Consider the following 25027-nt stretch of genomic DNA (forward strand, 5'->3'; position numbering starts at 1 on the left):
CTCACAAAGTTTAAGACTGCTACAAATGTTGGCTTAACACCAAATCATTTATCTCTATACAGTGTCAGAAAATAATGGCACCTATCTCAAACTGGCTCAAACAACAACAGTAAGAGGGAAAAGCAATCAAAAGTAAAAGTTGGTTTACTCAAACCAACTGCTTTCCATGCCAAGGATACATTCAGTTCCAGTCATAAACAATTTTTTAAATGTTCATCAAGAGTTTATATTCCAATTCAGATTTGATAAACTGAGCCCCCAAATTTGTTGAGTCAAAGCCAATTTCTTAAGATGACAACAGAATAATTTACATCTTCAAGTTACGCCTTTTTAATACCATCCTTCAAATCCAGGATATATTCTTTACACTGAGATGGTTGTTAAGAGCTTACCAGTTACTATAACATAATAAAACTCAAGCTGACAGAACCTAGCAGTAAATTTGGATCAAGGATACCATCTTTCTCATGAACAGCGCTTCTCTGTTTAGGAAAAGCTCATCTCTGAATTATGCCTACTCACATGAAAAACTGGGAACCATTGGTATGTTTCCCTCGATTTGCCATTGACAAAAGGAACGCTCTGTCATGTTTGAGAATAAAGTTTTCATCTGTTTGAAGAAAACACAAATTTGTCAGTCTCCAATTATAAGCCACTTTTAACGTGTAATGTTCAAAGTAGTAAATAGAAAGCAAAGGATGAAATTCCTCTTCTGGTCAGTACAGATACTTGACTATTTCGAAGTTCTTTTAACTAATCAAATAACAAAAACATAAAAAAACCCAAAAAACAAAAAACCCAGATACGACTTATTTACTACTTAGCCTTGAGAAAAAGAACATATATTTAATACTTTATACAAACAGCCTTAGAACAGTCACTTTTAGTAGCAACAGACTTTGGCTAAATGATATTTAAACTATTAACTTTCAGGGAAAACTACCAAGAAAATTAAAAAAAAAATCTTTATAGTAGAGCTCGTTTCTTCCAAATTTCCAATCACCCTGCATAATGCACCATTCATGGGAGCTTTAATAATCCTCTTATGTGCTTAATTTCTATATGGTAAATTTATTACTCAATCAAATTGTTGCTAGATGATGAAACCAACCCTAACCAAAATATCAAGGTAAGTTTAGAGACACGCCTAAATTAAATCAAGTATGTAGATTCTGACCAATAGGATAAAAAACTATCTAAGGAAGAAAGCCCTGTAAATACAAAAATTTAAATGGCAAGATTCAATTTTAAGATATACATACAAGTATCTGCCACAGGCAACAACCACGTTAAAGTGGCCTACAGTATTAATTTCAAATTGCTACATGCTAATGGAATCAGCTAAAGAGCTGTTTGCTACTAGTTCAAAGGAAAACCTGTCATAAAGATTACTTAGAAATGGATTTAATTCCAGCAGAAATATCCTGAAAACTAATGTAAGTTTCCTTTTAACATTCATACAAACAAATCTTTCTTTTAAACAAACAGAAACACAGAAAACTTAAAAAACAAAAACAAAAAAAAGATTACCTTGGGAACAGGCTTCTGAAAAAGAGTAGTAATCCATTTTCCCCCAAAAGAAATATAAAAGACTATTATAACACTGAAGCTATCATAGCATTAAAACCTAGTAATACTGGATCCCATTATAAATTTCTGCAACTGACTTTTCTAAGGCTTTTTGGGGCAAGTGTAATAGTTAGATTTATGCAAATACTACTGTAGGAATAAAATACAATCAGTTCTAGTATACAAAAGAAAACATACAAACCTTTGAGAAAGGAAGAGATACCAACTTTTATTCAAAGACACTGTTTGGCTTAGAGGGGAAAAGGAAAAAAACAAAAACAAAAAAACTAGACTCTTTACCCTGATGTGGAAATAATAACCCATTGGAAAAAGAAAAAAAGATACAGATGCATGTATGAAATAGTATACAGAGTTTTCCAAGTCTTCAAGCAATATAAGAAATCCAGTCACAACCTGACCCAGACTCTTCATAAATTTATTAGGAAGGGTGCAAGGGAAAAGAGTTGGAGTTTGTGTTACTGAGCTTCGTTCTCTTACCTTTTCATTTTGCAAAAGACCACATTCTCTATAAACAAAAGAATATGTTGACAGTTTTAGGCAGGAAGATAGGAGTTTTCATGTATATAGTTGCCTAACCTCCATGCTGAAAGTCATGTTTAACCATAAAGTTAGCCTTAATTAATCTTGTCAATTAAAAGTTATATATTACAATATAATTTATCCCCAAGTTCATGCAAATAAAGTATTTTCATGCAGCATTAGTTTCATGCAAAAAGTGAACTATAAGTAAACCTCTTCTCATTAAAAGTACATGATCAACTTGCTTTATATCAGAAATGAAACAGAAGACCATAAAATATTAAGCCTTACCTTTAAAATAACCACCATAAATTGATTCTCCACCTTTTCCATTACCTGAAAATAATGAGCTATGTTAAACAATAATGAAAACTAAAAAATATACTCGTATACATAAATTACTCTTTACAGTTTTAATTTGCTGAAGGAGTTAACACCTTGTAACTGCTGCAGATGATAGAAATTCTAATAATCCTCAATCAACCTCATTTTTAAACTATAAATCCAATTCCATTATAATAAAAAATTATCCCCACAACCCATTTATTTCAAACACTGACAAAACTCTAAAAGAATAAAACCAAATGAATAATACTTGGGCATTCACTAGAGGGTATTCACCAAACAACTGTATTAAAACTGCATAAAAACAAAACAAAAAACCTCTTAGTATTTTGCTTTTTATACATTCTTGGCTTACAACATTCATTCATCCAACAACTATTCACTGACCATCTAATATTTACATCACACTGTGACACAATATTTACAATTAAAATAATGAGGTGCTTTAGGAATTAATACAGTTATTAACAGCATAACTTTTAGCTCTACCTTCACTGAAGTCCCCACCCTGAATCATAAAGTTTTTAACCACACGATGGAATGTAGAACCTTTATAACATAACTTCTTCCCAGTTGTTTTCCCAAGGCCTTTCTCTCCTGGAAAAAAAAGAGAAATGCAGTTTAGCTACAAACATATCCTTCCAAGGGAAGGACCATCCAGTCAGCCCTTTGTCAAATTCCTCCCTTGTGTAGGGCACTCTAAGAGATAAAGCAACATTGTAAGTGTCTTTCCTCCCCATTTTATCTGTTTAAAAATATAAATCCAATTACATGTAACAACAACATCATTATGTTCTGCTTCTCTATCCTCTAATCGTAAATTTATTGTGAGATCTGGAAGGCTAAATTTGTTCAAAGTACTAAAATCTGTAAAATTCTATCAAAATAAATCAGTTTTGAATACATACACTATTATTTTTTAAACTACAATGTATAAAGATTCCATTACATATAGTAGTACTTCCTTTTTCATTTTTGAGACCATTTCTTTCTCCTCTCTTCAAGAAATGCTTCCCTGACTTCTTATCAGTGAAAATAGTATTTTTTATTTTTCATTTCACAATCCATTACTTTTTAAGGAAAATAGCTATTCTGTTAAGCAAGGTAAAATTTTAAGCCAGGATTTCTCATTGGAAAAATCTAATAATTCATTTACCTGAGCATAGGCAAAGGAAGTTTTTGCATGTTTTTGGACATATATCTGAAAAGAGCTGAAACATAATTCGACCAACTGAAATAAAACACATGAAAAAACAGGTAAGCAAGTTGATTAAATGTATCATATTTATATGGGAGAAATAAAGAAACAAATTGAGAGGCCCATTTTTATCATTCATTTTAATTTTTTAAGAGATCCAACAGGAAAAGAATTTAACTAGGGAATACCAATTAATAAGAACCATACTATATTTATTAGCATTATGATTCACATGCAACCAAAGTGATTTCCATCCAGAACTGTGGGATTTTAAGTGTCTTTTAACAGGACCTTATTTTATTAGATCTCTCTTAGTATATCTCCTACCTGAACTATTAATCTTTAAAGATATTCTCAATAACAGTTGTCTGATTTATGCCTAAATCCCTCCAGTGACGACAGCACATCACAGTCACTCGGGCTAGTACCAGCAGAAGAAAGTTCTGTCCTCTACTTTCAGCTTTTTACCTTTAGGCAAGAACTGTTCACAGCCAACCCCTGAACTGGCACTCACAACTAAAAATCACATTAAATTCCCTGAGAGAGCAGAAAGAGAATAGGTCATGGTTCTGAAAAACTAATCAACAAACAAACAAGAAACAACAGAAGCAAGTCTGCAAATTCGACTTAATTATGCAATAAACAATCTGCCTACCAGTGCAGGAAATTCGGGTTCGATCTCTGGGTCAGGGAAGATCCCCTGGAGGAGGAAATTGCAACCCACTCCAGTATTCTTGCCCAGAGAATCCCATGAACAGAAGAGCCTGACAGGCTACAGTCCATGGGGTTGCAAAGAGTCAGACGGAACTAAGCATGCCTCCCATGCCAATAGAGAAGTGTTTCACAAATCTGTTCATCTCAGGACTTCTTTAAACTCTTAAAAATGATTAAAGCTGTTAAAATGTGGGTTATATTTTTGATATTTACTGTATTATAAATTAAAACTCAGAAATTTTCAAAACAAGAATACTTAGGTACCCATTCCATCAGCTGTCAGAGCGGTGACATCATTACATATTCTGTAATGTCTGGAAAACTCAACTTGTGAATGAGAGTGCAAGGGGCAAATCATATTATTTTAAAAACTGTTTCGACTTTGCCCTCCCGTCAATAAAATAAGAAAGGGAATTTTGAATTACAACCATTTTCCTGAGTCCCTTTTCCCTTTATTCTATAAAAGCTTTTCCATTATGAACATTTGCACATAGTCAAGACTTGTAGAATAAATCAAAATTAACTGGATCAAGCATAACCCAGTACAGACACAAAATGCCTTGATTTATTGTATCACTAGATTTTACTTTATTCCTGGCCATGTCAGTTAGTTACTCTGAGGACAAAACAAGGTTACTGTGTAAGAAACAACCTTAAAGGATAAAAAGTGGAAGAATGCAATCATATAAGAAAACTCTCCCATGTCAGCACTGCCAAATCGAGTGCTGGAATCAAATTTAATGCAATTTCAAAACCTTCTAGCTGATCTTGATGTCTAAAGAAATGAAGAAAAAGTTAAAAAAGCAAAAAGGAAGATAGCAGTGTATCTAAAAACATTTCAGAATTTTAGGAAATGCATGTCACATCAGTAATATTAACTACTACTCTTTGTATTTACATAAAAATAATTTACAAGTGTAACAAGAGTATTTCCATCACTCATAAATCCCTAAGAAATGGCTGGCTAGCTTTGCAAAACCATCTAGCTTTGCAAACTACATACATAGGTCTTTGGAATCTCCTTAAGATAGATGCTTTTCAGAATAAAAGATATAATCAAAACAACTGAAACTTCACCTTTTCTCTAGGACTGTAGTAATTTCAATAAAGAGTTTTTTCCCCCAAAGTCTTTAATGCCTCCAAATGAAAACTGATGAAAATTTCAAATATTTTTAGTTTCTCCTTTACAGGTAATTATGAACCCTCTAGTGGTACAATATATATGAAAACAGTTAAATGTAATTACTTACATTTCCAGGTCTAATATTCAGAGAGGGATAGCTAACTACAAAGATTTTTTTAAAAATACTCACCTCTAATACCCTACTCTCTAACCTGATGAAGAAACAAAGTATCTATTGAACTTTCACACTCATGGGGCAATGGTTAGAGCAGAAATTCTGTCTCTGCCATGGCACTGTGTTGTTAAGAGCAAAAGAAAAAAACATGAACAAAACCAAACTGTTTTGGGCGCAATATTACAGTACAAGGTTTAAAACACTGCTAAAGACTCTAAAGTAAATGATGTACCTATCAGAACTGTTAAAAAAAAAATTCTGAATCATACTGGACATCTAGTTCATCCACTATTGTCAGAATTCCATTTGCAACAACACTGACAGATGAATACCAACAAATGTAGAAAAATAGCTGAAAAGCACAGGGATTCAAACAGGAGTAGGAGGTAAGAGACAAGGAATAGCCATCCTACGTTAAAGGCAGAAAAGGAGAAAAATCTTTACATTTCACGTGGAGATTTGAGGCAGAGAAAAGGAAGGAAAAGGATAGTGCTAAGAAGCCAATTTTCTCCTCTCAAAGTCCCCATAAAAATCCATATGACAACTCTCAGAATGGGAGAAAACAACAGCAAATGAAACACGAAAGAAAGGATTAATTTCCAAAATATACAAGCAGCTCATACAACTCAATACCAGAAAAACAAACAACTCAATCAAAAAGTGGGAAAAAGACTTAAACAGACATTTCTCCAAAGACGACATACAGATGGCTAACAAACACATGAAAAGATGCTCAACATCGCTCATTATTAGAGAAATGTAAATCAAAACTACAATGAGATATCACCTCACACCTGTCAGAATGGCCATCGTCAAGAAGCCTACAAACAATAAATGTTGGAGAGGGTATGGAGAAAAGGGAATGCTCTTGCACTGTTGGTGGGAATGTAAACTGATACAGCCACTAAGGAAGGCAGTATGGAGATTCCTTAAAACAAAAATAGGAAAAAAAACCTACCATATGACCCAGCCCCACTCCTAGGCATATAACCTGAGGAAACCAAAATTGAAAAAGACATATGTATCCCATTGTTCATTGCAGCACTATTTACAATAGCTAAGATATGGAAGCAAACTAGATGTCCATTGACAGATGAATGGATAAAGAGGTTGTGGTACATATACACAATGGAATATTACTCAGCCATAAAAAGGAATGCGTTTGTCAGTTCTGATAAGGTGGATGAAACTAGAACCTATTATACAGAGTGAAGTGAGTCAGAAAGAGAAAGATAAACGTTGTATTCTAACACATATACACTGAATCTAGAAAAATGGTACTGAAGAATTTATTTAAAGGGCAGCAATGGAGAAACAGACATAGAGACTTACTGACATGGGGAAAGGGGAGGAGAGGGTGAGATGTATGGAAAGAGTAACAAGGAAACTTACATTACCACATGTAAAATAGCCTACGGCAATTTACTGTATGGCTCAGGAAACTCAAACAGGGGCTCTGTAACAATCTAGAAGGGTGGGATGAGGCAGGAGATGGGAGGTTCAAGAGGGAGGGGATATATAGGGAGGGGATATATGTATACCTATGGCTGATTTATGTTGAGGTTTGACAGAAAACAACAAAATTCTGTAAATCAATTATCTTTCAATTAAAAAAATAAATTTAATAAAAAAAATCCATATGAATTTGCCTTCACAACCTTTCAACCAGGCCTGTGGTTATTACTGGGATCCTCTGGGCCCAATTTATAAAAAAATAAGGAGAAAAGGGGGTAAAGGAGAACCTTCTTGCTTACAGAAATGGTAACAAGCCTTTGCCCTAAAATTGAACATGAGCTCAGTGCTCAAGCTCACGTTCACGCAAATGCACTAATTAAAGCAACTTAAAAAACAAGTGTGTCACATGCTGTGCTAGGTTCTTTACAAATACAGGCAGCTCTGCAATAACATGAAAAAATTGAAAAACTGCATTATCAAAAAATCACATATAAAGACAACTGTTTCCATGGGACAATGCGAACTGGGGACAAGGGAATTTCAGGTTCTAGTAAAAAAGATTTTCTATCTGAGAAGTATCAATGATAAAGGCATGCTTTTAGTTATAACAATATCTTATAAAATTTAAACATCACTGAGGAAATCCTACAACTTATCACACCTCACTCTGACCTTTCTCAGCACTGTCATTAGCATAACCCTCCTTGTGGTCTTTCAAGTAACTATTAGAGGAGAATAACTCAAAACAGCAGGGCTGCTCACCATCCTTCTCTCCCACACACCAGTTCCCCTCCTTGCTCTCTGTGTCACAACACAAACAGTAATCTGCCTAAGAAAAATTGCGCTCCTTAATTGATTAGAATAAATTCATTTTAAAAATACGATCTTTAAAACACGTGGTTATATTATTTAATTACTCTTTTCAAGAACCTTACCATGCAAGCAATACTGCACTGACGTCTTATTAGTTTATGTGTATATACAAAAGGGAGAAATCATTTAAATGGCGCAAACCACCGCATCCAGAGTCACTGAGTCACTGTATTCACAAGCTTATGACCCAGTGCATGCTTGAGATGGGAGATTCATTTCTCCCGGTCCCCCAGTACAAATCAGGTCTCATATGCCTTGCTCTACCTCAGAGTAGAAGTTATTTTGGGTATTAGTCTAAAGTTTAAAGGTTAATTTTGAATACAAGCAAATTTTGCTGTTACTTTAGAAACACAATAACGACTTTATAGTACTTCCATTTACAAAGAGGTCAGACGGCTTTCTCTTGGTCATAAGCAGTACTCAAACATTTGTCTTCTTTACTTTAAACTTGTTTCTCAGTTTCAGTTCCAAATACTCTGTAGTGTTTACTAAGAACATATTTTTAGTTTCTTTGATGCATGTGAACCTTGAGCAGTAAATTTAAAACATCCATTTCAATGATATTTCCATTTTACCTATTTTGATAATTGCCAGGGTTTTATGACATTGTTCTGAGGCCCACATAAACAAAACTCTAAAGTCAAACATTCTTTTTTTTTTTTCAAGCATTCTTTTAAAGAAACACCTTGGTTACCATTTTAGAAAACCAACTTGAAGTCTCTGACAAATACAAAATAAGTAACATTCTATTCAAGAAGGGGGCTATATTTTTAAAAATATCAATCTCATAAAAGACAAAAGCTATGAAAATGGAGGGTAAAGAGACATGATAGCTGAATGTAATATTTGAGGCTAGACTGGAATTTTGTACTGGAGGGGAAAGAATGATATGAATGAATTTTTAGGCCAACCAACAAAAACAGAATACAGAGATAGTAGATTAAAGTATTGTATCCATATAAATTTATGAAGTTGACAATTGCATTGTGGTTATGTTGGAGAATACCCCTTTATTTTCTTTGAAAAATTTTTTAAATGTTTAAGACTCTCTTAATGAATATTTCTATTCTTAATAAATACACGCACGTACTTAGGGGTAAAGAGCCATGATGTGGGTAACGTACCTTCAAATGATTCAGAAAAAACTGCGTTTAGAGAGAAAGAGATTAATAAAGCAAATGGTATAGAATGTAAATAGGTGAATCTAGGTAAAGAATAGATTGGCATTCTTTTTACTGCTTTTACTTTTCAACGTCCTATAAACGTGAAATTACATTCAAACAAAAAGTTTAAAACAATGCAGATAAAACCCAATGCTTGAGTTCTATGAAAGCATGTGTCTATATCAGCAGTTCTCAAACTTTTTGGTCTCAGAATCCCTCTACATGTTAAGCAATTACTGAAGACTTTATAAAGACATTTTAATAGGTTCTTTTGGCTATGCTAGGTCTTTGTTGCTACACAGGCTTTTCTTTAGCTGCAGCAAGAGGGGACTAGTCTCCAGTTGCAGTGCACGGGTTCCTCATTGAGGTGGCTTCTCTCGTCAAGGAGCACAGGCTCTAGGGCGCACAGGGTTCAGTAGCTACAGCTTCTAGGCCTTAGAGCACAGGCTCAGTAGTTGTGGCCCACGGGCTTAGTTGTTCTGCGGCAGATGGGATCTTCCCAGACCAGGGATTGAACCCATGTCTCCTGCACTGGCAGGCAATTTCTTTACTACTGAGCCACCAGGGAAGCCCAACATGAGTTCTTTTTTAATAATTGACATTTTGAAATATGAACAAAAAACTTTATGAGTGTTATCTTTTACATTTTTGCAAATCTCATTTCATGAGATTTCCTTATTTCACGTCTAGTGTAATAAAAGACAGATTTTCCTATCTACTTCCGCATTTAATCTGTTGTGTCACCACTGCCTTTGAAAAACTCTATTGAATACTAACAGAAATGGGAGTGAAAAAATTGGAGTTTGACTTCTGGTGTCATGATAGCATCTCCCAGTTTGAAAACAAAAAAAGGTCTACACCATTACATTACTATAATGTAATATATTACAACTATAATTTATTTTAAAATACCTTATATAGACATTCTCATATAAAGTAATCATATGAGTTTTAAAACTATACTTCAGGCCTCTAAGAAACACACAGCCTCCAAGGGGGTGATAAATCAAAGGCTGTCCTCCAGAGGTGACTTCTAATACTGCTTTTGCTATCTTTATCTCTAATCAACTAGTAATTAGTAAAATGAATGCTTAAAATCTGTTTATATTGGCAAACTGGTAATGTCTGGAACATAAAGATTGAATAAAAACATTTGGAGATAATCCATACCCTTCCATTAATAGGACATAAATCTGGAGTCACCCTTTGGAGTGGAACCTAAGGCTGGGTCCATCAAAAGGGTCCTGGGTCTAGTCAAGATTTAAGAGGATTCTGGTGCACGAAACTAAAAGATTTGCATGACAATTTTCAAGATCAGAAATCTTCCACATAAAGAGTACCTGGAGCACTGAAAATGACTTCATCAGACTTACAGAACTGGTTTTATGACCTACGTGTGTGTATACTTGCTTGTCAACATCTACATATAGCATATGTGACTTGCTTTCACTGTGACCTGGTAGCTCGCTTTTAAGCAACTGGCTCATTTAATTTTAAGCTGTCAAACAACATCGTCCTTTAATTTAGTATCTGTGGGATCTGTAGTAATATCACTTTTACTCCTCATGTTGATAATTTGTGCCTGTTGTCTTTTTTTCTGTGGCCAGTTGGGCTAGGAGTTTTATCAATTTTACTGTTATTTCAAAGAACCAGATTTTCTTTCTTTTTTTTTTTTTCCAGATTTTCATTTCATTGATGTTTTGTTTTCTTTTTTCAGAGGTTCTGTTTATTTTTTCTGACAGGCAGGCCCACCCTTCTTTGACTTAATATTAGTTCTCTCTATGGTTGTTAGTGGTTGGTTAAACTGATTACTTTTCAGGGCAGACATGAAATAGGAATCTAGCTTTTCCTTTTTTGGTGCTTCAGAAACTTATCTTTTACTTGCCTTTTTCAGATCTTGTATCAAGAAGTGAAATACTGGAGCCCAGGGGAACAGGTTTTAGATATCTGGTGCAAACTGATTTAAGCCAGTTTAGTCAAAAATGGCTATTAAGTTTTTAGAGCATATCAAGGAGTCACCAATTAGTTAACGGCTGTTGACTGCCTTTCAAACTACCAAAACTCAGTGAAAGAGAAGTAACAACATGAATAGTTCTGTAACTATACTCACATAATTTAAAGACATTCCTCTTTTAACATATACTTGCATTCATTTGGTGGCTTTACAATTCAAAAGTCTCATTTGTTTGCTATAAAATATACAAACTTAAAAAAAAAAAAAAAAAGAAAAAAAAATATACAAACTTCCACTGACAGGAATGGAAAATACACACTGTGCTGTGTTCAGCCCAATTTTTATCAGTACTTTTTGATCTCTCATTAATATAGACAACATAGCTACTCATTAAAGGATCTTTACTTATCAAAGTAAATAAAAGATATTACTTTGTATCAAGCAAATTATTAACTATAGGAGAAGACAAGAGTTATTACTTGAATAAGTACTCAATGACATACATACTAATGGTTAAATAATACAAAGCAGGACACCTCATTTCAAACAACCGAAGTGATCCTTACAAGTTGCATAAAAATCAAGTACTTACTACTTAGATAATATACTGAAAAGTGCTAGAGAAATATCAATATTATATATGAAACTGAACCATATTAAATTGCCAGTTATCAACTGGTTCAACCTAGAACAATGCAAGCATTCCTTGTTTTATATATGGTTCAGTGTTCTCAAGAGTTCTAGTCACTTCTACCAGAATGATATTATAATACTGGGGATCAAAGTTCATTTTACATTTACCAAACATATTCTGGAGATTTTTCACAACAAAAGTTATTTGTGAAAGTAGGATATGAACGTGTACAAGAAAAGGAGTACTTTCCAGGGCTAGAGAACCTTTATTTGACCTCTACTTTCCAGGACTATGCTATTTTTAACTCTTAAAATAAGCCTTGTTATTCAAAACGAAAATTCACTACAGAATAAGGATTAAGAGCTTCGAGGTACAAAAGATGAAGAGAGAATGCAACAAAAATTTCTAAGATCACATCATTCCTTTGCTCAAAACATTTTATCTCACGGAGTCAAAGTTCTTACTCTGGCCTTTACTCATTTTCTGCTACTCACTTGCCTCCTTCACTCCTCAAACAAGAAGGTACACTTTTTTGTCAAGGCCTTCATATTATCTGTTCCTCTATCAGGAAGGTTCTTCTCAGAGATATGCACACCCTTACCTTCTCCTTCAGGTCTGCTTAAATGTCATCCTCTCAAAATGTCCTTTTCTGACCAATCTATCAAAACAGTACCCCCTATTACAAGACGCTTATTTTTTTTCTGGTTTATTGTCCGTCTTCCTCCAACAGAATATAAACTACAAGGAAGAGAGGCCTTTGTTCTATGCATTGCTATATCCTCAGTCTAGAACAGTAGCATGCACAATCTGCTGAACAAGATCTGCAAAAAGACTGTATATATGCTTCCAACTAAAAGTTCCGTCACAGTATAAAAAAAAAAAGGCTAAGAAAACTGGAACCTTGCACGCTCTGCTACGTAGAATGAAGTTAACTACCCTTGAGAAGAAAATATCTAATTTTCAAAAAAATATACTAAGAAACGGGTGGATTCCCTAAAGAAAACAGTAGTGGAAGAGAACACACGCTGCAAGTCTGTTGATACTAAATGCTTTGGTTTATCGCCCAAGACTTGTGCTAAGTCATTAGCCCACGAACCAAGGAATTCTGGCTAAAGACACTTAAGGAAAAATAAAAACAACGTTAACCTATTAAGGATGCACAAGAATTAGAAAATATACAACGTACGAGTCCAAAGCTCATAGTACAGAGCGAGATACCAGAAACTGAAATTGGGAGTGTTTGTTCCTTAGAGATATTGTGAGAGACAAAGTCCAAAAAGGATCGCAACCCTTTTCCTGGCGCTAAGGCAAGGCAGGAACACTCAGGAGGGGTGCGGGGGGACAAGGAGTTTGGGAGGACGAGGCCTGGACTCCGATTAGATTGTATCCGGACCACCCTCCTCTCCACAGATTTTCCCTCAGGAGAAAAGGGACTACGGACTGCGCCTACCAGTTCCCAAAAAAGCTTGGGGGAGGGTTGATGAAGGTAGACCCCTCCCCTTCCCCAAGGCAAGCCTCGGCCCCGCAGGGCTCCCCAGTGGCCCGGCTCACCCGGCTCCCGGTTGATTTCGATGTCGAAGTGGCATTGCGGCCGGTCCTGCGCCCCCATAACGACCGAGGCGGCAGCAAAAGCTGGGAGAGATGGGGAGGAAAGCGGTCAGGGCGGGGGCTAGGGCGGGGGGTGGGGCGGAGCCCGCGCCTCAGTCACCTCCCGCCGGCCTGTCGCGACAGCGCCTGAGGCCGAGACCGGCTCCCTCTCACCTCAGGCCTCCCGGCTCCCATGGAGTGCGCACACACATGCAGCCGCGCTCTTCACCTGGCTGGCCTCCAGCCTGAGACCTGCCAGTGAGCAGAAGAGAAAGCGCTGCCACCGTGGCCGGAGCCAAACACCACTAACGGACCGCCACCCCCGCCCCCAGGCGGGTCTCCTATTGCCACGCTAAACCCCGCGAGAGCCGAAACAAATACCGCGAGAGCACGTACTCGAAGGCGGTGGTTAACAGAAGCGGCTACGCCTACGTGAGAATGCCTGGGAGCTCGGGTCCCGAGCTCCTATACCTGAGCTGGTTCTTTTTTGCTCCGCCCATTTCCTCCTTTACATTGGAATCAGTCGCCAACTCTGGGAGCCCCCGACGCGCCTGCGCTACTTCCTGTCGTCCTTTCTCAAGGGCCGTGTCAAAGTATTTGCAGATATCGCGAGGCTTCCCTGTTGTCCATAGCTGCAGAAGAGGCTGGAGAATGAAGTCGTTGAGGATCGGCAGACCGACAGTTTTGACTTTTTTACTCAGGGAGTAGTTTTGACACTATCCTGTTAGACTATTTGTCTCACTTCAAAGGCCGTTTAGGTACGGTCGTACGTGCGTTTCCGCTTTGGGGGCCAGCGTCGTGGGCATGGTGTTCAACGCCCTCTTTTCTAAATTGTCAGTTCAAGACCTTTGCCCTTATTTTAATCACGTTCTTCGTCTTATAGAAAGCAAGAATTCTGTATTATTTAACGTGTTGTTAAACGATGTATGTATAGATTCTGAATAAAAATCCCTTGCTAGGTTTATGTAATTGTGAATATTTTCTCCCAGTCTGTCTTGCCTTTTCATTGTTTTGATAGTGGCTTGTGGAAAGCAGTTTTTTTAATTTTTTATGAAGTCATTTGATCACCTTTTCTTTTATGGTTTGTGCTTCTCTGTGTAAGAAATCTCTGCCTACCCCAAGCTCATGAAGATTTTCTCCTGTGTTTCCTTTTAGAAATTTTATAACCCTGTCTTTTTGGTGTAAGTCTATGATGTGTCAGCATTTGTGGATATGGTGTCAGGCAGAAGCTGAAGTTATTTTTTTTCTCGTAGGGATATACGGTAGTTCCACCACCATCTGTTGAAAAGACTGTCTTTTATACATTGAATTACCTTGGCTTTGTGACCACATATGTGCCATTCTATTTCTGGGCTCAATTTGCTACATTGATTTATCTTTACCATGGGGCCACACTGTTGGGTGGTTGTTGTTTTCCGTTATTTTCTTAAAATTGTAGTATATACTTTACATAAACTAATCTTTTAACTTTTTTAAGCTTACTGTTCAGAGGCACCAAGTAGATTCCCATTGTACCACCATCACTACCATCTAGCCAGAGGACAATCTTCATCTTGTAAAACTAAAATTTTGTACCAATTAAACAATGACTTCTCCTCCCCTCTACCCAGGATCTGGCAAGCACTCTTTCTTTCTTTTTTACTTTATTGTGGTAAAAAACACTTAACGTGAGATCTACCCTCTTGACAGATTTTTTAAGTGTTCAAGCTGTCTAATAACATGAGTGGGGGCCAGCTGCCATCACACTCCAGCTGATGGTTTTCACTGTGGACCTGTTAATCCAGCATTGCTAGAAATCCAGGCTTTCATGGGAAATCCTCTTATCTTTAAATGTTAGCAACTAATTCAAAACTAAAGACAATGCACAGCACTTACCATATTTGCTGATCACATCAGGCCCTTCAGCAGCCTACCTGGCATAGAGTACCAGCACAAACCACATGAATACAGAGGACAGAGAAGACCAATGATGGGCTAGAACCCTACAGATGACAGAATGGGAGGGGGCCTCTGAAAAGGGCCAGAGCCTTCAGTTAACACACTTGAATGTTTACCATGCCCAGCTCCCAACCACATAATCTCCACCTCATAACCTCAAGAGGTAGATACTACTTTTGTTATCTCCATTTCAGAGCTGAGGAAACAGAGCTTACAGAGGTTATGACAGATTTGGGATTCAAAATGAGGTCTCTCTTCACTGTTTACAAATTACAGCCTTCCTGGGTTGAAACCCTTGACTCCCAACAAAAGGAGGTTTTAATTTGGGGTTCACTTACAAGAAGCTCTTTGACCCATTTAATAGATAAGTCTCAAAGAAGGAAAGTTCTTGATAGAACAAAGATAACAGAAGCAGAAAGAATGATAACATAGAAAAATCACCATTAGGTAATCCCTAATGAAGTAACCTATCAAAGCTGGGTAGATCATAATTTAAGTGAAAGGCTATCAGGAGCTTGATAATAAATCATTTTGGGTTATTTCCTGATGTGATGGAAAAGTAAGCACCTATTACTTCCTGTGATGTATTCTTGCCAAAGATACTAGAATCTGAGTCTAAACGAGCACCTAGATCTACTAGTTTATAGGAAAAGTGGGCCAATACTGGGATATATAATGACACCACACCACAGGGATACAACAGAAATGTGAAAAATTTTAGAGCAAATGACATAGTTTTTTTCAACAAATGATAAAAGAAAAAGGAATTGTTAAGTATTTTTACAGACATAGCAATGTCAACAAAATGCAGGGTGTGAATTTTGTTTGGATCCTGTTTCAGACACATCAACAAAATCACATGTTGTGGGAAGAGAAGAAAATTGAACATCATGGAATTCAGGACATGCCACTCCAAAATATGGCTCCTTGGCATATTGAATATTTTAAGGAAGAACTTTGAGAAATGGCAGATCCTAGGACTCTCAGACCTCCTCCCATAAAGCAGGTCATGTGACACTCATAGGAGAGGTGCCTTCCCACACCCAGAGGGACAGAGATTTTGAACAAAAAGGCCTTGTTACATCTCCCCCAGTTTCCTACACTTAGCTCATACCATTATGTCCCATCACATTTTTCTACAACTTTATACTTTTCATTGAACTTCATATAAAAATGCTCAGGTTTAACTGTTTGAGTCATTGTTTCCTTATGAAGGCTCCCATGTTACGTAAAACATATTAAATAAATGCATATGCTTTTCTTCTGTTAATCTGTCTTTTGTTATAGAGGCCTAGCTGAGAACCTTAAAAGGATAGAAAAGAAAAAGATACTCTTCCTTCAGCATCACATCTTCTATTAGTAGATGATGTTAGATGACACTTAAGACTTACTATTAATTTTTGTTAGCAATGACAGTGGTGGTGTTACAGGTATTTTTAACTCCTTACACTTTTTCTCAAAAACCAAGTGGAAGACATTACAAGAAAATTTCTATACCTTAATATCAGGCTTTTGTGGGAAGGCAAGCGTTATTTCAAAGTAACATGAAAAGAGCAGTCAGAGGTCCACAACCACAAACTGGTAGGAGGGAGAAACAGTCACATGTCCATTTGGTAGTGTCTCAGTGGAAAGTCTCACCAATTCCTGCTGATCGCCCAATACCTGCTCAGTTTCCTCTTCAGTTTGAAACTAAAAAGGTTGACTTGAAGATGCCCATTATATCTCTGTTATCCAAACACACTTATTTCAGGATGGAGGACACTTGGAGTCAACTTAATTGAGGGAATCCACTTAATTATTAAATATTTATACTGAGAATATGGTTAAGTTAGTAGCTTTCTTCACATTTTCACATTTTTAAAAGAGCCACAGAGGTTCCATTCACATTCTAAGCAGTTGAGTTGGCAAATATCCATTTCATAGGACATAGATCACATTCAATTACTCCTCACAACAGCCAACTGGAAGACTATTCCATTGCTTTTGAAGCACTGGTTGGGTTGGCATCTGCGATGGTAGCCAAATAAATGAGATTTCTGTGTAACACATGCTGGTACCTATGGGTGAAAAACAGATAAAAATTAGAGGTGTGTTTTTATTGAACAAAAAACTGGAAAAGAATTTATCTAGTGAATGGCTCATCTACTGAATGGACCACTCAGTTTTGTCAATGTGTCTATTTAACATATCAGAGGAAAATACATCCAGTATCTTACCTGTTCTCACTTCTCACTCCCATAGCTACATCTCTCGGCCAAGCCACTATCACTTCTTGCTTGGACTACTGTACTGGACCACTCTCCTAAGCTGTCTCCCTGTTCTACCTTTGTACCCCTACTGTAATTATACTCATAGCAGCCTGAGTGATTTTACAGTTTAGGTTCAGTTCAGTTCAGTCACTCAGTCGTGTCCGATTCTTTGCAACCCCATGAATCGCAGCACGCCAGGCCTCCCTGTCCATCACCAACTCCCAGAGTTTACTCAAACTCATGTCCATCGAGTCGGTGATGCCATCCAGCCATCTCATCCTCTGTCGTCCCCTTCTCCTCCTGCCCCCAGTCCCTCCCAGCATCAGGGTCTTTTCCAATGAGTCAACTCTTCGAATGAGGTGGCCAAAGTACTGGAGTTTCAGCTTCGGCATCAGTCCCTCCAATGAACACCCAGGACTGATCTCCTTTAGGATGGACTGGTTGGATCTCCTTGCAGTCCAAGGGACTCTCAAGAGTCTTCTCCAACACCACAGTTCAAAAGCATCAGTTAAGACCATGTAATACCTCTGTTCAAAACTCCTCAAAGGTCCCCATCACATTATGAGTAAAGCTCAGCTTTTCTCATGGCCTATAAGGACCTACATGATCAGGGCCTCTAGTCTCCCTCTCTGATCTCATCTGTCACTTTCCCTTTACTCACTGAGTTCTGGCCAGAGTGGCCTCCTTGCAGAGACTTCAAGATATCCAGCAAGCTCTAGCCTGGGGGACTTCACCTGATGCTCACTCTGATTCACACATCTGCATAGCTGCCTCCCTCACCTAAGGTGTCTACCCAAATGTCACATCAAAGATAACCTGTATAAACTAGCACTTCCTCCCACTTACTGTGCTTTATTCTAAAGTGTTTATTATTATGTGCCTAATTATATGATTCTACAGTCTAGAATGTAAGCTCCATGAAAGCAAAGCTGGTATCTGTTTTGGTACTGATTCCCCAGTAGCTGAAGTAGTAACTGGTACTCAGTGTTACTTATAAAAAATCTTGAACAGGGAATTCCCTGGAAGTCCGGGGTTAGGACTCCATACTTCCACTGCAGGGGCACAGGTCTGATCCCTGGTCAGGGAGCTAAGGGTTTCCCTGGTGGCTCAGCAGTTAAAAGAATCTGCCTGCAATGTAGGAGACACAGGTTCAATCCCTGGGTCGGGAAGATCCCTTGGAGGAGGGCATGGCAACCCACTCCAGTATTCTTGCCTGGAGAATCCCATAGACAGAGGAGCCTGGTCGGCTGCAGTCTGTAGGGTCACACAGCATGACTGAGGCGATTAAGCACGCACACAGGCAGGGAACGAAGATCCCATGTGGCACAAGGCCAAAAAAAAAATCCTGAACAAAGTTAAAGAAGGGACAAGACATTTCCATGATAAATGCACGCTTACTATGACCCCATTTCTCAATCAAGGGGTCGAGCCCAAATCAGACTGCAGCTGCTGTCACTTCAGTCATGTCCGACTCTGTGTGACCCCGTAGACAGCACCCCACCAGGCTTCCCCGTCCCTGGGATTCTCCAGGCAAGAACACTGGAGTGGGCTGCCATTTCCTTCTCCAATGCATGAAAGTGAAAAGTGGAAGTGAAGTCACTCAGTCGTGCCCGACTCTTAGCAACCCCATGGACTGCAGCCTACCAGGTTCCTCCGTCCATGGGATTTTCCAGGCAAGAGTACTAGAGTGGGTTGCCATTGCCTTCTCCGCAAATCAGACTAGAGGGCAGGAATCATGCACCATGAGATGTGAAAATGTCCATGAGGAGATTGTAGTAACTTATCCATAATTTGAAAATCACTGCACCAAATAGAATGTTTTGTAATGGTTTTCCATATAGAAAAATGAGAGTGTTTGCTATAAACTGTAAAAAAGCAAATCACCAAATGCCAGTGTCCAATGTAAAGACTTACCCAAGATGGATATCTCCACTGAGCTGTTCAGTGAGGGAATGAGGGTTACATTTTTAGGGGGTGGGGAAAGCATGGCTTCAGTCACAATGAAATAAAATCTTTTTTGTTTCTGTAATAAACAGGGCGTAAGTCCTGGAACTACACTTAGAAAAGAGAGTGTTTTCTCTCATCTTGGCATATGGCTAGAGAGCACCTTAAATTACTGTGCCAAATTTACCTCTGTCTTAACTGGGAACTTCTATTGGTTTTTGTATGTGTTACCAAAAAAGTATGAGTCAGGGATCCACGACCAGAAAACAGCCATTGCTCTCATCATTTCATGAGACGTTTTCCGAATGCTAGAACTGGACGTGGAACAACAGACTGATTCCAAATAGGAAAAGGAGTACGTCAAGGCTGTATATTGTCACCCTGCTTATTTAACTTATATGCAGAGTACATCATGAGAAACGCTGGGCTGGAAGAAGCACAAGCTGGAGTCAAGATTGCTGGGAGAAATATCAATAACCTCAGATACGCAGATGACACCACCCTTATGGAAGAGAGTGAAGAAGAACTAAAGAGCCTCTTGATGAAAGTGAAAGAGGAGTGAAAAAGTTGGCTTAAAGCTCAACATTCAGAAAACTAAGATCATGGCATCTGGTCCCATCACTTCATGGCAACTAGATGGGGAAACAGTGGAAACAGTGGCTGACTTTACTTTTTGGGGCTCCCAAATCACTGCAGATGGTGACTGCAGCCATGAAATTAAAAGACGCTTACTCCTTGGAAGAAAGTTATGACCAACCTAGACAGCATATTAAAAAGCAGAGACATTACTCTGCCAACAAAGGTCGGTCTAGTCAAGGCTATGGTTTTTCCAGTAGTCATGTATGGATGTGAGAGTTGGACTGTAAAGAAAGCTGAGCACCAAAGAATTGATGCTTTTGGACTGTGGTGTTGGAGAAGACTCTTGAGAGTCCCTTGGACTGCAAAGAGATCCAACCAGTCCATCCTAAAGGAGATCAGTCCTGAGTGTTCTTTGGAAGGACTGATGTTGAAGCTGAAACTCCAATACTTTGGCCACCTGATGCGAAGAGCTGACTCATTTGAAAAGACCCTAATATTGGGAAAGATTGGGGGTAGGAGGAGATGGGGACGACAGACGATGAGATGGTTGGATGGCATCACCAACTCAATGGACATGAGTTTGGGTAGACTCCAGGAGTTGGTGATGGACAGGGAGGCCTGGTGTACTGACGTTCATGAGGTCGCAAAGACTCGGACATGACTGAGCGACTGAACTGGACTGAACTGAACTGTCCCCATCCCTGCTGTCATCGGCCGGCATGGCTTTTTGAGGGGTCTTTGCAATGAGCACAATTCAAGTTTTGAAGAGGACGCCATGTCTGACTCCAGGCTTCACAATGTACTGTCCGTATTATCTTGGGCAGGTAAGTAATTCCTCTGAGCCCTATCTGTGATCACTCAAGGCTCCTAGTTCAGGCCAGCTGATGGATTCCAATACTACCTTCCCCTTCACACTCACAAATTAAGGGAATAAAGAGTGGACTCACTGGACGCACTCATTCGCCCGGCCTTTGTTCTGATATTCCACGATACAGCGGATCAGCTGGTCATTCTCCTCCAGGAGCTGAAAGATCAGACAAAGGGTCAATGCAGCGCGACGTCAGGACGGCAAGGACCACTGCCTCCTTTGCCTGGCTCCCCCCTCCCCGCTCCCCAAGGCCGGGCTTTCCAGCCCCAGCACCTCTGCTGACTTCATTTTCATCTCACAGCAAGTCACCTACGCACACCACCAGTCTCAGCTGCTCCCTCCAGGAAGCTTCCAGCACCCGCAGCCATTTAGGATCTCTACTAAGATCTCTCTACCCGTTTTAGCGCTTACCCGCTGGATGGTCTCCTGATTGACTTCTGCCTTCCCTCTCAGCCAGTCCGGTACGAAAGCCACCGACATCCCGGGAAGCCAGGGTGGAACTCGGCCTCAGGCCCGGCAGATGCCCTCACATCTAGACCGGAGCGGACCTGCAGCTGCAGACGCACTAAGGCCGCAGCAGGGACCAAGATACACTCTCGACGTTGATTGGGTTCTCCCACCTAGGGGGCGGGGAACAGGCGGAACGTCATTTGTGATTGGGCGCGTTCTTAATAAGAGCGATTCTTGGCGGCCTCCTCCGGCCCCACCCCTGAGGCTCTAGAGCTGTTTGTGGATCTTTTATGTTTGCGCAAGCTAGCCTCAGGGACAGGATCCAAGTTAGCGTCTAGCCTTTTAGGCTTTGGGTACTGCCAGTCTGTGGGAGGAGCTTGCCAATCTGGGTCCACATTCACACCTCTTTAAACACAGCTCTGGTGCCTCCAGGCCTGCATCTGGAGCCTGAACCTTGGGCATTGCCTCCTTTCAAGCCAAACCTTGCAAGGCCAAGGAAAACACCGGTGTCGGCTTTTGCTGAGGGAGAAACTCGCACATAGACCTCTTTTTCCTCTGGGCCCTTTAAAAAAAAAAAAAAATCAGATTTACAACCCTAAAACCCTAAAAAGCACTATTATTTTCTCCATTTTACAGATGAGAAAACAGAGATTAGGTAACTTGCCCAAGATCTCATAGCTACTGAGGGCAAAACCAGCATCTAAACAGAAGCAGTCTGGCTTTAGAATTCTTGCTTTTAACCATCTCCCTGTGCTGCCTATGCACCATCCTGCGGAGGTGGTTTGCTGCAACATACAGAGAGGAAGCTAGGCCAACCACTTGGGCCACACTGTTACCGCTGTTCAGTTCAGTCGCTCAGTCGTGTCCAAGTCTTTGCGACCCCATGGACTGTAGCACGCCAGGCCTCCCTGTCCATCACCAACTCAGTGAGCTTACTCAAACTCATGCCTATTGAGTCCGTGATGCTATCCAATCATCTCATCCTGTTGTCCCCTTCTCCTCCCGCCTTCAATCTTTCCCAGCATCAGGGTCTTTTCAAATGAATCAGCTCTTCGGATCAGGTGGCCAAAGTACTGGAGTTTCAGCTTCAGCATCAGTCCTTCCAATGAACACCCAGGACTGATCTCCTTTAGGATGGACTGGTTGGATCTCCTTGCAGTCCAAGGGACTCTAAAGAATCTTCTACAACACCACAGTTCAAAAGCATCAATTCTTTGGTGCTCAGCTTTCTTTACAGTCCAACTCTCACATCCATACATGACCACTGGAAAAACCATAGCCTTGACTAGACGACCTTTGTTGGCAAAGTAATGTCTCTGCTTTTTAATATGCTATCTAGGTTGGTCATAACTTTCCTTCCAAAGAGTAAGCATCTTTTAATTTCATGGCTGCAATCACCATCTGCAGTGATTTTGGAGCCCAGAAAAGTAAAGTCAGCCACTGTTTGCACTGTTTCCCCCATCTATTTGCCATGAAGTGATGGGACCGGATGCTATGATCTTAGTTTTCAGAATGTTGAGCTTTAAGCCAACTTTTTCACTCCTCTTTCACTTTCACCAAGAGGCTCTTTAGTTCTTCACTTTCTGCCATAAGGGTGGTGTCCATCTGCGTATCTGAGATTATTGAATATTGTCTCCCAGCAATCTTGACTCCTGCTTAATGCGTCTTTCGCAGCCCAGCGTTTCTCATGATGTACTGCAATATATTTAAATAAGGCGGGTGACAATATAACAGCCTAGAACGTACTTCCTTTTCCCCTATTTGGAACCAGTCTGTTGTTCCAATTGTCCCAGTTCTAACTGTTGCTTTCCTGACCTGCCATACGGATTCTCAAAGAGGCAGGGACAGTGGTCTGGTATTCCATTTCTTCAGAATTTTCCTACAGTTATGTTGTGACTCCACACAGTCAATAGAGGCTTTGCATAGTCAATAAGCAGAAATTGATTGATGTTTTATGGAACTCTCTTTTGCTTTTTTCAACTGATCCAGCGGATGTTGGCAATTTGATCTCTGGTTCCTCTGCCCTTTCTAAATCCAGCTTGAGCATCCAGAAGTTCTCGGTTCACGTACAGTTGAAGCCTCGCTTGGAGAATTTGAGCATTACTTTGCTAACATGTGAAATGAGTGCACCTGTGTGATAGTTTGAGCATTCTTTGGCATTGCCTTTCTTTGGGATTGGAATGATAACTGACGTCTTCTGGTCCTGTGGCCACTGCTGAGTTTCCAAATTTGCTGGCATATTGAGTGCAGCACTTTCACAGCATCATCTTTCAGGATTTGAAATAGCTCAACTGGAATTCCATCACCTCCACTAGCTTGTTCATAGTGATGCTTCCTACGCCCCACTTGACTTCACATTCCAGGACGTCTGGCTCTAGGTGAGTGATCACACCATCGTGATTGTCTGGGTCGCTGGTAACCACTAAAACTCTGAAGTGGTTGTCTTCTCTTGTCCAGTCTGCCCATGATGAACATGGGAGCAAGGTTGGTTTTCTCTGTAGCACAGAGTGAGAAGCAGCCACTTCATTGAGGATGCAGATCTTGGAAAGTTTTACTCCTCAAAAAGGGTATCAGGGCAATTCTGCCTTCTAGAGCTTCATTTCCCTGAGTGGTGGCCCTGATCCAAGCAGGCTCATTTGCTTTGCTGGGCTCTCTCTCCACAGTTCCTTTATTCATCCCACGGAGGAGATTTTATCCCATTCCACAGAGGGCTAAGGGTAAGTGATAAATTAGCTCTGGATGTGTGCAATTTGAGGTGACCTCTAATGGAGATGCTGAAGTTTGTGGCTGGCTATTTGGTTGGAAATCAGGGCCAAGGGCTGGCGATATAAACTTCATGAATCATCATGTGTGGAAAATGGCATTATCCTTGAAGCTACTTTGTCACCCTTTCACATCCAATTCATCACCAAGTCCTATTGATTTCACTTCTACATTTCTCTGCAGACTGCCCAATTCTCTTCAGCTTCACACTGTTCTAGCCTAAACTCTAGCTTCATCTTCTCTTGTCCAGACAATTGCATGGACTTCCCAACTGGCCCTACCACAGTTTCCAAGAGCCGCCTCAGTTTGATCTTTATGTCAGGCAGCCAAAGTGATTTCTACAAACATATAAATCAATCAGTTCTTCGCCTGTCCCAAAATTCTACTATGGCCTTTCCAAATATCTTACATGATCTTACCCTTCTAGTCTCTAGTGGCTTTCACTCTACTTCTTTACTCTGTAAACTCTGAGTTTTTTTTTTTTTTCCTTTTTGGTGGCAAAATGTACATAACATAAAACTTGCCATTATCACCATTTTTAAATGTACAGTTCTGTGATATATAGTACATTACATTGTTGTGCAAACATCACCACTATCCATTTCCAGAACTTTTTCATTTTCCCCAAATGAAAGCCTGTGCCTATTAAACAACTTCCCACCCACCTTCCCTCACCACTCCCCAACCCAGGGTTGGTTTTCATCTTTCAAGGAGCCCTGCCATAGTCCACACAGAGTTCTTTATACATTTCTCTGTCTGAAGCACTCTTCCACACTTTGCCTAGTTAGCTACTACTCATCCAGTGTCAAGGAAGCCTCCTTGAACCACCAAATCCAGGCCAGAGGCTCCATAAATCCTTTCAAAACCAGTGCTCCTCTCGGAGAGTACATAGCTCAGTTTGTACTT

The 25027-nt window shown here is 39.6% G+C and overlaps 2 protein-coding genes across 5 annotated transcripts in view; both read right to left on the reverse strand.

Moving 5' to 3' along the window:
• The window catches only part of NKTR (natural killer cell triggering receptor), a 40566-nt gene extending 26661 nt beyond the window's left edge, over window positions 1-13905 (reverse strand). The window contains exons 1-6 of one of the 4 annotated variants that reach the window (XM_043442645.1): window positions 13505-13684; window positions 13295-13375; window positions 3611-3685; window positions 2944-3051; window positions 2401-2445; window positions 523-610 (exon numbers count right to left, since the gene is read on the reverse strand). In XM_043442645.1, the coding sequence (XP_043298580.1) occupies window positions 523-610; window positions 2401-2445; window positions 2944-3051; window positions 3611-3685; window positions 13295-13352 (374 nt within the window). In that variant the 5' untranslated portion in view covers window positions 13353-13375; window positions 13505-13684. Of the gene's footprint in view, window positions 1-522; window positions 611-2067; window positions 2096-2400; window positions 2446-2943; window positions 3052-3610; window positions 3686-13294; window positions 13376-13504 lie in introns of those variants that run through there. The other 3 variants (XM_043442646.1, XM_043442649.1, XM_043442647.1) reach the window with 3 other exon arrangements.
• Window positions 13906-16772: 2867 nt separating this feature from the next.
• On the reverse strand, window positions 16773-21526 carry SS18L2 (SS18 like 2). Its single transcript, XM_043442656.1, has 3 exons — window positions 21320-21526; window positions 20988-21064; window positions 16773-17325 (listed from the first exon to the last, which is right to left on the reverse strand). Exons 1-3 carry the CDS (start codon window positions 21386-21388, stop codon window positions 17238-17240), a joined length of 234 nt encoding a protein of 77 aa, XP_043298591.1. The 5' UTR covers window positions 21389-21526; the 3' UTR covers window positions 16773-17237.
• Between the last annotated feature and the right edge of the window lie 3501 nt (window positions 21527-25027).

This window comes from Cervus canadensis, chromosome 22, assembly GCF_019320065.1.
Source record: "Cervus canadensis isolate Bull #8, Minnesota chromosome 22, ASM1932006v1, whole genome shotgun sequence".
Lineage (NCBI taxonomy): Eukaryota > Metazoa > Chordata > Mammalia > Artiodactyla > Cervidae > Cervus > Cervus canadensis.

Bases quoted from the DNA above. Each gene is read 5' to 3' on its own strand.
- SS18L2 (XM_043442656.1), bottom strand. From the start codon at position 21,388: ATGTCGGTGGCTTTCGTACCGGACTGGCTGAGAGGGAAGGCAGAAGTC. The intron at 21,065-21,319 runs GTAAGCGCTAAA...CTGATCTTTCAG, and splicing joins ATCAGGAGACCATCCAGCGG to CTCCTGGAGGAGAATGACCA. The intron at 17,326-20,987 runs GTGAGTCCACTC...TTTCACCCATAG, and splicing joins CGGGCGAATGAGTGCGTCCA to GTACCAGCATGTGTTACACA.